The sequence below is a fragment of the Podarcis erhardii genome (genome assembly GCF_964252035.2).
Source record: "Podarcis erhardii genome assembly, chromosome: 9".
NCBI lineage: Eukaryota > Metazoa > Chordata > Lepidosauria > Squamata > Lacertidae > Podarcis > Podarcis erhardii.
In genome coordinates this window covers 64,848,216-64,861,440 of record NC_138512.1, presented here as the reverse complement: position 1 = coordinate 64,861,440, position 13,225 = coordinate 64,848,216, and the positions used below count along the sequence as shown (strand labels likewise).

General features: G+C 45.2%; 1 protein-coding gene across 2 annotated transcripts in view; it reads left to right on the top strand.

Annotated features, from left to right (window-relative positions):
- The window catches only part of LOC309350093 (putative E3 ubiquitin-protein ligase HERC6), a 36,516-nt gene extending 23,506 nt beyond the window's left edge, over window positions 1-13,010 (top strand). Inside the window, exons 15-23 of one of the 2 annotated variants that reach the window (XR_014160290.1) lie at window positions 2,296-2,406; window positions 2,919-3,089; window positions 4,063-4,209; window positions 6,886-7,052; window positions 8,715-8,781; window positions 9,566-9,636; window positions 10,794-10,977; window positions 11,114-11,312; window positions 11,690-12,165. Coding sequence is in view for 1 of the 2 variants with exons in the window: in XM_081876712.1 (XP_081732838.1) it covers window positions 2,296-2,406; window positions 2,919-3,089; window positions 4,063-4,209; window positions 6,886-7,052; window positions 8,715-8,781; window positions 9,566-9,636; window positions 10,794-10,977; window positions 11,114-11,216; window positions 12,187-12,401 (1,236 nt within the window). In the remaining variant the exon portion in view is untranslated. Of the gene's footprint in view, window positions 1-2,295; window positions 2,407-2,918; window positions 3,090-4,062; window positions 4,210-6,885; window positions 7,053-8,714; window positions 8,782-9,565; window positions 9,637-10,793; window positions 10,978-11,113; window positions 11,313-11,689; window positions 12,166-12,186 lie in introns of those variants that run through there. The other variant, XM_081876712.1, reaches the window with a different exon arrangement.
- The last annotated feature ends 215 nt before the right edge of the window (window positions 13,011-13,225 follow it).

Below are 13,225 nucleotides of genomic sequence, written 5' to 3'. Positions count from 1 at the left end.
AGGGGAATTAGGGATTGGTTACAGGTCTGAGGGTATTGGCGGCGAGCCTGCTCAATGCGGCTCGTGTGGCGGTAGGCATTGGCCGGGGTATTGTCATGCAAATGAGGTCGGGGGGGAGGAGCGCCATCACCTCCCCCAATGATTGAAGGGTAGTTCGTTAAAGGACTCCGAGGGGCGACGCCTCGTCCGAAACCTACGGAGGCTAGGGCCTAAAGCGCGCCCCCGAGCGGTAACCCCTCGGGGAGCGCCTAGGGATACGCATCTCAGGTAGCTCCCCCTGTTGGTGTTTAACCCTTCCCGGTTAGACCGGATAGTCGGTTAGGGGCCAATGCCTAAAGCCAATACCTCTCTTACCTGTAATCAATAAAGTTGTGGCCATTTTCGCCCATTAACTTAAATTCTTGTGTCCTGTGTCTTTATTCTTTACACCTGTGGGGGGGGAGGGAATAGCCACGCAATGCCACTACCGATCCTCAGGAGGGGGTGGAGTTGCGGGCTCACGACCCCTCCCACACTCCCGCGGGGCTGAGGTCAGCCTCGCGGGATTACAGGGTTTCCCCAGTCACCCCCCACGTTCCGGCGAGGCTGGGGTCAGCCTCGCGCGATTCAGGGATTCCCCAGTCACACCCCCGCGCGCCAGCCAATCGGCTGGCGGCAGGGGCGGGCCTCCTAGAGGCCACATAAGGTCGGGGCAGCCACCGGCTCGCCCCTTTTCTCCCTGGCAGCGAGCTCGAATTCCCACCCACCCACCCTTTAGGTTCTGCCATCGACCTTGCTATGGGCTTCGGCCGGTTGCCGTTTGGGGCCAGGTAGGAATTTTTTCCCATTTGGCTAATTGGCTGGTTCGTGAGCCACTTGGTTTTTCGCCTACCTCGTAGCAAATTCGTCACAACTTTCCCGGTTTTAGCGGTAGGCATTGGCCGGGGTATTGTCATGCAAATGAGGTCGGGGGGGAGGAGCGCCATCACCTCCCCCAATGATTGAAGGGTAGTTCGTTAAAGGACTCCGAGGGGCGACGCCTCGTCCGAAACCTACGGAGGCTAGGGCCTAAAGCGCGCCCCCGAGCGGTAACCCCTCGGGGAGCGCCTAGGGATACGCATCTCAGGTAGCTCCCCCTGTTGGTGTTTAACCCTTCCCGGTTAGACCGGATAGTCGGTTAGGGGCCAATGCCTAAAGCCAATACCTCTCTTACCTGTAATCAATAAAGTTGTGGCCATTTTCGCCCATTAACTTAAATTCTTGTGTCCTGTGTCTTTATTCTTTACACCTGTGGGGGGGGAGGGAATAGCCACGCAAATTTGCTTCTGCATATCTTAAATGGGAGCATGTGCTCAGTCCTTTGTTTCTTGTTGAAGATTGTATGTGGCAGGACTCGGGACAAGATTTCTGCATGTCTTTCAGAGAGGCTGCCAGTCAGAATATATTATGGTAGATTTAGATAGCCAATGTGGTACCCCTTCAACTTCTATGTGCCCTGGCCAGCATAGTCAATGGACTGCACTAACCTCTGACTAAGAGGAACCCAAAGTGTCTCATCCTTTCTCCAGTTTAAGACAGTGCTTGGAATGCAGTAGTTTGGTTTAGTAAAGTTCACTGAATTAGTTTAAAACTGTTTGAACTACACCCAAAAGTAGTTCCCATAGTTGCTGGATAAACCTAATGTGAATTAATTTCATTTTGGGTTAGAACTTCAAGTGCAGTCTCTTGCATGTGTTTTTTGCTCTTAAAATCTTAGGGTCTAAGCTTAAAGATCATTGGGAAAACTAAACAATTCTCATTCCAGTCTGCATGTTTTGATGTTTTATTAGTCTGAACTTTATTTTACATATCAGTATATGTGAAATTACATATACAGCAGCTTGTCACATTCTGAGGATCCTTTGGATGAATTGAACTGAACTTGAGCTGAACTAGTTTGTTTTGTAAAGGGGAGAACACAAACTGTAGTTAGCTCCTATTTGGATATTTGTTCCTTATTCAAAGTGAACTTTCCAAAGTGAAGAAGCTACCTTGTTTGTGTTAGCTGTTCACACGTTAATAAACAGCATCCATTGTGGAAGGGTAGCCATTTTGTATCAGCGTAATCAACGTTTGAATCACACAGGGATGAAAGCATTTGAGAATTGTAGTAATGGCTGCCATATGGCAAACAATACCATCTTTATTTTTGCCACAGAAAAGTGTGTGTGAGAGAGTCAAAGTTGGGTGGAGACCAAAGATTGCTGGAAAAGGGAGTATGTTTCTTTGACTTACCACATGCACCCATTCTTTTAAACAACATTCTTTCTTTGCAAGAAATTGGACAAAGAGGACAACTGTCCCATCTCTTTGTGCTGCTTTCCTTTTGTCTACAATCCGCTGACAAAGATGGAAATATTTGATTACGAGTCTTATCACCTGCAAGAGGTAAGGGTGATACCTAAATGACTGTTAACCCAGCTTTGCTATTCTACTATTTCTTGCGAGATGAAAGGCTACGGTGAATTTGGTTCTTATTTTTCCACTCTACTTAGTGTGCAGGAGTCTCTGCATGCAGAGACAGGTGCACAATGGAGGAGCAGAATTGTGTTTGCTCCTCCAGGCCATTAGCTATGTGGAAGTGACTCTTGCATAGGACAGGGATAGGGAACCCTGTCCGAGGGAGGGCAGTATATAAATTTAATAAATAAAAAAATGTATGTTTGTCTCTTCCCCCATCCCTCCAGCTCATCGTTTAAGCGTTTTGTGCAGCCGCAACTGGATTTTTTAAAATATAACCTCCCACTCTTCTCTCTCATTGGAATTATTTCTCATTATGCCTTTCATTCCTTCAGGGACTCCTGCCTGCCTTGAGTTCCTTTCCCCATTAGTATACTTAGCAACTAATGCCAACCTAGCGTCTCTGAAACACTTATTAAAATATGTGCCGCTTTCCGCAGATTGTAAAGGCCAATGCGCATGATACATTGGTACGCAATCGACTCCTGAGAAAAGGCGAACTCCCTAAATTGCCTATCTTCCCTTTCAGGGTACGACGCAAGAACCTTGTGGAAGATACATTGCGCAAACTGAGTCAAGTAGAGGACATTAGCCTGAAAATGCAACTCTTGGTAAGCTGCCTAAGGCCTGCTAAAGTACTGCATTGTCGTGTTGTTCAGGGCTAAACTCTGGAACTAGGTGAAACGACCTCAATGACTATGTCAGGGAACTGACATCAGAGCGAAAAGCGGAGGCAGGGCTCCAGAGCGATGCCGGGGAGGGAACCAGTCGGGGGGAAGGAATTCAGCGTGACACCAATAGAGAGGAGAGGGAGATGGAGGAATCGGTGTCAGGGCTCCAAGACCCTTCAACCGAAACCAGTGGAGAGAGCGCTGGCACGCCCTTGCCGTCCCCTTACTTGCGCAGACGCGTTCCGCGCAGGGAACATAGGAGGAGACTTGGGGTCAAACAGCTTTTATGCTGGAAGAGGTTCAAGAAACGCCCACTGACGGATTATGCAAGTGACTAACAGGTCATGGAGGGCGAGCTCTAACCCTGAACATGGTTGAGCAAACGATCTAACTGAACTGGGGGCAATTTACACACGAGTAACCCACCTATAACCATTACAGACTAGGTCTGGATTGGGCCAGCTGGGGATATTCCGTCAAGGAAAGACAATCCCAATATAAAATAGCATGTCACTCAGCTCTGGACAAATCTGAAGCACATTGTCTGGTGAGGTTTGTTTGTTTTATTTCCCTTTTTTTTTTTTACATGTGTGACGTTGTTTTGCTGGATGCTGCCTATTTCCATCTTGTTTCCACCAGCCCAAAGGAAAGGATGCAGCCTGCCTTTTCCCACCGCTTGGGTATTCACTGTATTTTTATTTATAGAACTGCTCTTTTGCACAAAACAGCTGTACAGTCATACCTTGGATCTCAAACGTCTTGGCTCCCAAACAAATTGGCTTCCTGTTTTTGAACATTCTTTTGGAACCTGAATGTCCAACGCAGGTTCCATGGCTTCTGGTTGGCTGCAGGAGCTGCCTAGTAAATGTGCTTTTCCTATTTTCTGTTCTCTCCTTTTATTTTTGTCTTGCAGATTGAATTTGAAGGCGAGATGCCTGGTCACGAAACCGGAGGAGTCTTGGTCGAGTTCTTTTCCTATGTGTTTGAGGAGATGGTGCAGCCAGACTATGGGATGTTTATGTGCTGTGAGCAAAACTCCCCCATATGGTTTCCTTCTAGGGTAAGTATTTCAGACAGAGGACCTGGTCCAACCAAACATCTAGGTCAGACGTAGGTGATCCCCCCACCCCTTTTTTATGCCAGTGGGCATATTCCCTTCAGATGGCTATATGCCACAGGTGAAAGTAGCCAGAGCCCAAATGAAAATTTTACTGCTTTTCTACAGTAGGGCTGTGTACATACAGTGGTACATTGGCTCTCAAATGGCTTAGTTGCTGAACAAATCGGAACATAAACGCTGCAAACCCGAAAGTAAGTGTTCTGGTTTGCGAACGTTTTTCAAAAGCTGATCATCTGACATGGCTTCCGCTTGAGTGCAGGATTCTCCTGCAGCCAATCGGAAGCTGCGCCTTGGGTTTCGAATGGTTTTGGGAGTCGAACGGACTCCCGGAAGGGATTAAGTTCGAGAACCAAGGTAGCACCTTGGTTAGAGAACCAAGGTAGCACTGTCCTATTCCTCTGAAGCATACTCAAAGAATTCTGGGCACTGTAGTTTGCCCTCACAGTTCCAGTCCCCAACAACCCTTAACAAACTACAGTGCCCAGAATTCTTTGAGGGAAAGAATGTGCTTTAAAAATATGGTGTGTAGTCAGCCCCAAGCTACACTCACATCCCCCTCTGTATCCCCCATACAGAGAAACAAGAGTTCTAGGACACATTCCAGCCAGGTAAAAAACACACTCCCAGGATGCAAAGCAGGGCTAGTAACAGACTTTGAGCTGTGAGATTTCCAAGGGCCTGATAGAGACATTTGTGGGGGGCATTTGGCCCCCAGGCCAGAGCTTCTGTATCCCTTTCCCAGGCTATTCCAGATGACACCCATTTCTAAGTCATCCATCTTTCCAGGCATGCCTGTTTCACTGCTGGGCTTACTTCATGAGTGTGTAAAGCCCAACCTGTGCATAGCTGTCAACTTACAGATTTGAAAATAAGGGACCAGCAGCCTTGAAAATAAGGGACCAGCAGCCAAAATAAAGGACCTGCAGCCTCACCTGTTCCAGGCACTCCAGTCTTCCTGTCCTCCTGCAGTCTGGTCAAACTCATGCTGGTAGCTTCGAGAACACTGTCCAACCAACTTTGTAACCAGAGGTTCAACTGAATAGAATCTGAATCAAATGCACCACAAGGCCTATGCAGCCTCAACTTAAAATGGCTCCCCGGCCTGGCTTTGCACTGCAAAGTTTGCAGCAGCACGTGCAACAAAATGGCGTCCAGCATTCAAAAACCCCCTCAGCTTGCATTAACTAGCTGCACACAAGGCATGCAAGCTCCACCCCCCAGTCGTTCTTAGACTTCTTATTGGGTGAGCAACACAGCCAAGCAACACAGTTGGAGCCTCCCTCCTCCCTGGCCAGCAGGGAGGGAGGGAGAGGAGCTGCTTCCTTTGAAATTTAAGGGACATCATTTAAGGGACATTTAAGGGACCCATCAATAAGGTACAGCAGCGGGACATGGTGCTGGAATATGGGACTGTCCCTTCAAATAAGGGACACTTGACGGCTATGAACCTGTGTAGGTCTGAACAGTGCAAACTTCTATATCCACCAAAAAACAAACAAACAATCAAACATTGCAGAGGCCCCAAATCTCTTTTCCAGGCTGGAAGCGAGCAGTTGTTTTTTACCACACAGTGGGTGTAACCACTGCTCCCCACATTCGATCAACCCATAAGGCCTCCCCATCCAATCTGCAGTTTTCTCTCCCTCTGAATACAGTAGTACCTCGGGTTACAAATGCTTCAGGTTACAGATGCTTCAGGTTACAGACTCCGCCAACCCAGAAATAGTACCTCGGGTGTCAGGGAACTGACATCAGAGCGAGAGGCGGAGGCAGGGCTCCAGAGCGATGCCGGAGAGGGGACCAGCAGGGGGGAAGGAATTCAGTGTCACACCAATAGAGAAGAGAGGGAGATGGAGGAATTGGAGACAGGGCTCCAAGACCCTTCACCCGAAACTAGCGGAGAGAGCGCTGGCACGCCCCTGCCTTCCCCTTACTTGCGCAGACGCGTTCCGCGCAGGGAACATAGGAGGAGACTTGGCGTCAAACAGCTTTTATGCTGGAAGAGGTTCAAGAAACGCCCACTGACGGATTCTGCAAGTGACTAACAGGTCACGGAGGGCGAGCTCTGACCCTAAGCATGGTTGGGCAAGCAATCTAACTAAACCGAAGGCAATTTACGCACAAGTAACCCCCTCACAACCATTACATCGGGTTAAGAACTTTGCTTCAGGATGAGAACAGAAATAGTATGGCAGCGGCAGCGGGAGGCCCCATTAGCTAAAGTGGTAGCTCAGGTTAAGAACAGTTTCAGGTTAAGAACGGACCTCCAGAATGAATTAAGTTCTTAACCCGAGGTACCACTGTATTAGAAACTAGATTCCTGTTGGCTCTAATGGGAGGCTGTTTTCAAGCCTAATTGTGGGCAGGTGGTATTTGTGGAGAACCCGCCCCCCTGTTAATTGGGCTTGAAGAAAGGGCTTGGGAATGTGCCCGTGAATAAGTGTTTGTGTGTATGTTCTTGTATGAATGGGTGTGTTAGGGTATGGATGGAGATTGATAGCTGTCACTCTGCCGCTGGCCTTGGTTTGTCCATAACAGACCAGTTTCCCTCTTAAGGTGCACCTGCCTTAGAACATCCAACCCATTTCCTATCACTGTGATCTTGTGTCCTTGCAGCCCTCGGTGGAGAAGAATAAATATCTTTTCTTTGGGATCCTCCTTGGACTCTCCATGTTCAACAGAGTCACTGCTTACGTGCCGTTCCCGCTTGCTGCCTTTAAAAAACTGCTGGGCAAGAAACCTACCCTTGATGATCTGAAGGAGCTAAGCCCTGTCGTAGGGAAGTAAGTGGCTTGAACTCTTTCTACCTATTCCCCTAATTTCCAGTTTCTTTTTTCGCTTGGTAGCACCAGGCTGAGTCTCCTAACTCTAGGATATTCTGTCCATTTAAACTTACAAAGCCCATGTCACATTCAGCCCCAAGATTCAACCTCCACAAGTAGAGGGAACCTCAGTACAGTGGTACCTCGGGTTACATACGCTTCAGGTTACAGACTCTGCTAACCCAGAAATATTACCTCAGGTTAAGAACTTTGCTTCAGGATGAGAACAGAAATCGTGCTCCAGCGGCGTGGCGGCAGCAGGAGGCCCCATTAGCTAAAGTGGTGCTTCAGGTTAAGGACAGTTTCAGGTTAAGAACAGACTTCCAGAACGAATTAAGTTATTAACCCGAGGTACCACTGCACTGTGAGATGATTTTAGGCAAGAGTAAGGAAGCTCTGGCCACCTAGATGTTGCTACACAGCAGGCCCTGCCATGCCTGACCATTGAACATGCTGACCACCGGGAGTTTTGGGAGTCTAGCAGCATCTGGTGCCCCCACCCCTGATTTAAAACAAAATGATGCAAGACATGGAAGTCACCAATCAGATCTCCTGATATTTGTCTTGTTTTGGTTCCCTGCCCCCACTGAGTTCTTACAGTACCTTGGGAAACAGTTTAAGTAGAAGGAAACTGAGTGTGGAAAGGGTTAAATCCATCACCCCACTTGGAAGCACTGCTGCAATCAAAACAGGGCTCCCCCCAAAAAACCTGGTATCAGGCTGTTAGAAACCACATAAGCCACTTAGTTTTCTAACAGGTGCTCAGTTGAGCATCTTGCCTATAGACAAGAACTTGCTGCTTCAAAGGAAGGGTTTTCAGGAACAATTGTACTAGGGCCTCCTAGGGAGATTGGAACTGCAAAGAATTTACGACCTCCTGGAGCCAGACAGCCATCTCTTCCCTGCCAGATGCAATGAGCCCAGGAGCAATGATAGATTGATTGACATGTGCTTGATGAGGTATGTCCAAACACATGCACATACACTTGGGGCCCTAAACTGAGAATCAAACAAGAAAATAAGACCAGATGGATGGGGAATTTCTGAAACAACAGTGGGATATTAGCTCCGCCCAAGGCATGATGGAGAACAGCAACAACCGGGAAAAGATAGACATAGTATTTTACAAGGACAGGAAGAAACATCAGGGACAGAATCATTGCCACACACAGGAAGAACAAGGATATAGTTTGAGTGCCTCATCTGTAGTTTTATAAATCATTTAATGTGTCAGTATGAATGGAAGTTGTTAATATTGCAGTTGTTGTATAAGGGATTGTTATTTTGACCGGAGTGTAATTGAAATTAATAAGATTTTGGAATGCAGAATAAAGTAAATCATCAAACCATCAGTTCTAGCATGCAGGGTGCCACCTAAATTATATAATTTGGTATCTGAATGATTGGTACAGTATTAGTAATTGTATTATTATTTGGCATTGTTATAATGAGTCTATTATTGGATTATTGTAATTGAAAACTAATAAAAATTATTATAAAAAGAAAGAAAATAAGACCTTTCCCACTCTTTTAACTGTTTGAGTAAGACTTCTAAATACATGCTGTAAACATTTTTGGGATAAAAATATATCCATTTCTATTTCCTTTTGTTTTGTTAACAAGGAGTTTGCAGGCAGTTCTTGATTATGAGCATGATGACTTTGAAACAAGCCATGAACTGACTTACAATGTGAGTACCTAAAAAAAATATTTCTGTTCTTGTTATATGGTCACTGTGTCTCTTTCACCTGGTAATGTCTAGGAATTGCTTGTCTTTTAAGTTAGCAGTAAACAAGCAACTCCTGAAATGTGCTTTGTCTCATTGGCTAATTTTTTTCCTTCTTCACCCTTCTCCATTGTGATAAATTCTGGAGTGCTTCTTCCTGCAAGTGATGGTGGCTCTTTTAACATTTGGGAATGTGGCTAAAATATGATATAAAAGCAACAGTCATGGGAATTCATTAAAAAAAATCAAATGGTTCTCCCTAGAAATATAGCTGTTTCAACAGAAATACAGTGGTACCTCGGGTTAAGAACTCGTTCTAGAGGTCCGTTCTTAACCCGAAACTGTTCTTAACCTGAGGTACCACTTTAGCTAATGGGGTCTCCCATTGCCACTGAGCGATTTCTGTTCTCATCCTGAAGCAAAGTTCTTAACCCGAGGCACTATTTCTGGGTTAGTGGAGTCTGTAACCTGAAGTGTCTGTAACCTGAAGTGTCTGTAACCCAAGGTACCACTGTACAGTATAGCTATTTCAACAGGCGTGGTGCTTGTACCTGGTCCATGAACCCCTAAAATGACTTTTAATGACTGCATCGTTAGCCAAAAGCTGTTCATAGAATTCCCTGTAACTTAAAGGTATTGTAAGAAGCTTATCAAGTGTTAAGTGACAAAATTACAGTGTGTGTGTGTGTGTGTGTGTGTGTGTGTGTGACTTTGTTTTCAGTACCTTTCCTTAAACATATATTTCCAGATATCTTGGGACAACGTGGATGTCGACTTAATTCCAAATGGCAGTTCTGTCGCTGTGAACAATTCAAACAAGTATGTAATGATGCCTGAGGATGTTGGCAGGAAATGTGTCAGGGCGGGTCTGAGGGCGATTGGGGGTGAGGGATGGGACCACAGCTGGAATTTGTTTATTTTGTTAGGACTTTTAAAGAAACTCTTCTGTTTTAGATTACTAAAACTTCAAAATGATATGATTTTATTAGTGAGTTTTAACCTTTTGACCGTGAACTGCTTTGAAGAGGACCTTTGAAAAGCAGCATGCAGGTTGGACTGTTATGTTGGTGACAACTTACCCGTATTTTTCGCTCTATAAGACACACCAGACCACAAGACGCACCTAGTTTTTGGAGGAAGAAAACAAGAAAAAAAATATTCTGAATTTCTGAAGCCAGGACAGCAAGAGGGATCGCTACACAGTGAAAGCAGCAATCCCTCTTGCTGTTCTGGCTTCTGGAATAGCTGCACAGCCTGCATTTGACGCACACATAAGACGCACACACATTCCCCCTTACTTTTTAGGAGGGAAAAAGTCAGTCTTATAGAGCAAAACATATGGTACATTTCAGATTTTCAGTTCGCCCTATCCCCAAGGGCTCCACGTGTGGATAGCAACAGTTGTTTGTCGATATCTGCAAGGGTTCCTTTCCCCAAAAATCCAAGTCAAAGATAGAAAAGGAAAGCAGTAGCTAGGCTAAAGGAAGAGACACAAGTATTTCAATCTGCAGTTAAAATAGCCCTAACCATTTTGAATCGCATCCCCTGGTCTGCTGCCATCTTGATCAAGACATTGTTTCATTATGGTGTCTCCCCGGCCATTCAAATCTTCTGGGCCATTGGTACATTTTACATCACGGTATATCCTAGTAGGCCCAGAACATTAATTTTTAGGAGTTCCTAATATCTCTGTTAAGTATCCTGGCAAAGGAACTTGTACATTGCTATTAAGTGAACATATGCAAACATAGTATGATTGAATAGAGTGCTGGATTTGGAACAGGAAGACCTAGATTCAAATCAGAGTTTGCCTGTAGATGGGTCTGCGGCCTCCTGGTGGCTGCTAAAGTTTCTATCTATCTATCTATCTATCTATCTATCTATCTATGATCTATCTATCATCTATCTGTCTATCTATCTAGGCAGTCAAATTACCTGCCCATTTATTAAATGTTTTACCCTCATTTCTTCCAAAGGAAGGAGTTTGTCAACAAGTATGTGGATTATGTCTTCAACAAATCAGTGGAGGGAATTTTCCAAGAGTTCAAGAGAGGGTTTTACAAAGTCCTCGATGAACGGATGGTTGCCTTCTTTGAGCCTCAGGAACTGATGGATGTGGCGATTGGGAACGCAAATTATGACTGGGAGTTATATGAGAAGGTTGGTGGAGAGGGGTGGGGCGTGTGGAACTACTTGCTAGGCTATCATTATATTGGGTTTATTTTATTTTTTTCAAGCTTCACTTACTCATCTTTCTCTTTGTCTGATTTCATTTTCCTTCCCCTTTTCTACGAAGAACACTGTGTACTGGGGGATATACAGTGAAACACACCCTACCGTAAGGATGTTCTGGAAGGTTTTCCACGAACTCACTTTGGCGGACAAAAAAGGCTTTCTGTGTAAGTATCCCATTCTCAAGGCCCAACCTTCAAGCGGTCATTGATTGAAAGCCCATCTTTTTCTGGAAATCAACTGGTGTGAGCCTGTCTTTCAAGGTAAAGGTAAATGTACCCCTGCCCGTACGGGCCAGTCTTGACAGACTCTAGGGTTGTGCGCTCATCTCACTCTAGAGGCCGGGAGCCAGCGCTGTCCGCAGACACTTCCGGGTCACGTGGCCAGCGTGACAAAGCTGCTCCGGCGAACCGGCACCAGAGCAGCACACGGAACGTCGTTTACCTTCCCGCTATAAAGCGGTACCTATTTATCTACTTGCACTTAAGGGTGCTTTCGAACTGCTAGGTGGGCAGGAGCTGGGACTGAACGACGGGAGCTCACCCTGCCGCGGGGATTCGAACCGCCAACCATGCGATCGGCAAGTCCTAGGCGCTGAGGTTTTACCCACAGCGCCACCCGCGTCCCCCTGTCTTTCAAGGAGTGCGCTTGAAATCCTGCACGGAAACCTCAAAAGATTCTCTCAATTTGTGTATAGAAACAGCACTGATATTTTCCTTCATAATGCAATGAGCTTTTTGTTATGTACTGAAGTTCTCACCCTGGGCCAGCAGGGGGATACTGTAGATAGTTTTCACTTAGGTCCACATATGCAAATAAGGAATTGAAAGTGACATTCAGTGATTGGATAGTTACAGAAAGTTGTTACAGTTGCGTTGTAGTGGAGCTCTATATAAGCAGGCTGGCTGAACCCTTCAGTTCAGTTCTGTTCTGGCCTGTGAATAAACAAGAGCTGTTTGAAGAATTGCTGTGTCATCTGGTACGTTCACCCACAACTTAACACTTTTGATCAAAACTGTACTGGGGAGGAAAGACAACTTGCAAAGCTAGATTGTATCATTAAAAGATGTTTGGAATGGTCTGAATATTTTCTATTTGTGCCCTTGCATTGTCTAATCCTCCTCCTTGTCGATTTAGTGTTTGTTTTAGGAAGTGACCGGGTCCCTGTGGTAGGAATGGACTGCTTGAAGCTAATAATCCACTCGCATAAGTCGCTTTCAGAAGAACATATCCCTGAGGCCCAGATCTGCTTTCACCTCCTTCTTTTGCCACCTTATTCAACCACAGGAAAACTGAAGGAGAAACTTCTCCAGGCTATTGAGAACAATCGTGGCTTTGGCAAGCAACTCTAATACAGGGACTTGCAAGATGTGTAGCTTTTGTCTTCAAATGAAGGGAAGTTTGTCTTATCAGGCAGTCTGCTCACTGGCCTTTTAACTGGCCTTTGGTCAGTTGATTGACTGATTTCTTTCTCCCCACACCCACAATTTAAGAAAAATTATTTTAGACCTTAGTATAGCCTGCTTCTATGTGTAATCACGTCCACAGTGGCCTCATTACTCCAGGGCTAATTCATCCACCCAGTTATTTCCTAAATTGTTATTTTCCTGTAGTTTTCCTATTATCCCACTTTCAAGGTGCATTTTAATGATTACTTTTAAAGGTACCATTGCAACAACAGCATGGACATTTTAATGTGTGAACAGACAGGCTGGTGCCTCACTCCATTTGGAGATGCAGAATGTTATCTTTTATTGTTCTTATTTATTTATATGTACCAAAATGTAAGTGAGAACACAGAATAGATTCAAATCAGCACGCATTATTCTGGAAAGAGTACTAAAAGCAAAGTATATTGGAATTATAGACTTTCAGGCAAAACAGACTGTTCTAAACTGTGTGTTTAATATTTTACGGTAAAAACCCTGCTAAATAAATTCTTAGCTGCTTGTTGTCTCCTTTCTTTCCAAAGTGTCACTGTGTTAACTTGACCCATATGCAGTCTAGTTCTATTGAAGCAATCCTCAAAGGATCATATGGGAATTTCTGTTTACAAGACAATTGAGGAACAGTTGAGGGAGCTTGGGTATGTTTAGCCTGGTAAAGAGGAGACTGAGGGGAGATATGATAGCTATCTTCAAATATCTAAAGGGCTGTCACATGGAGAATGGAGCAA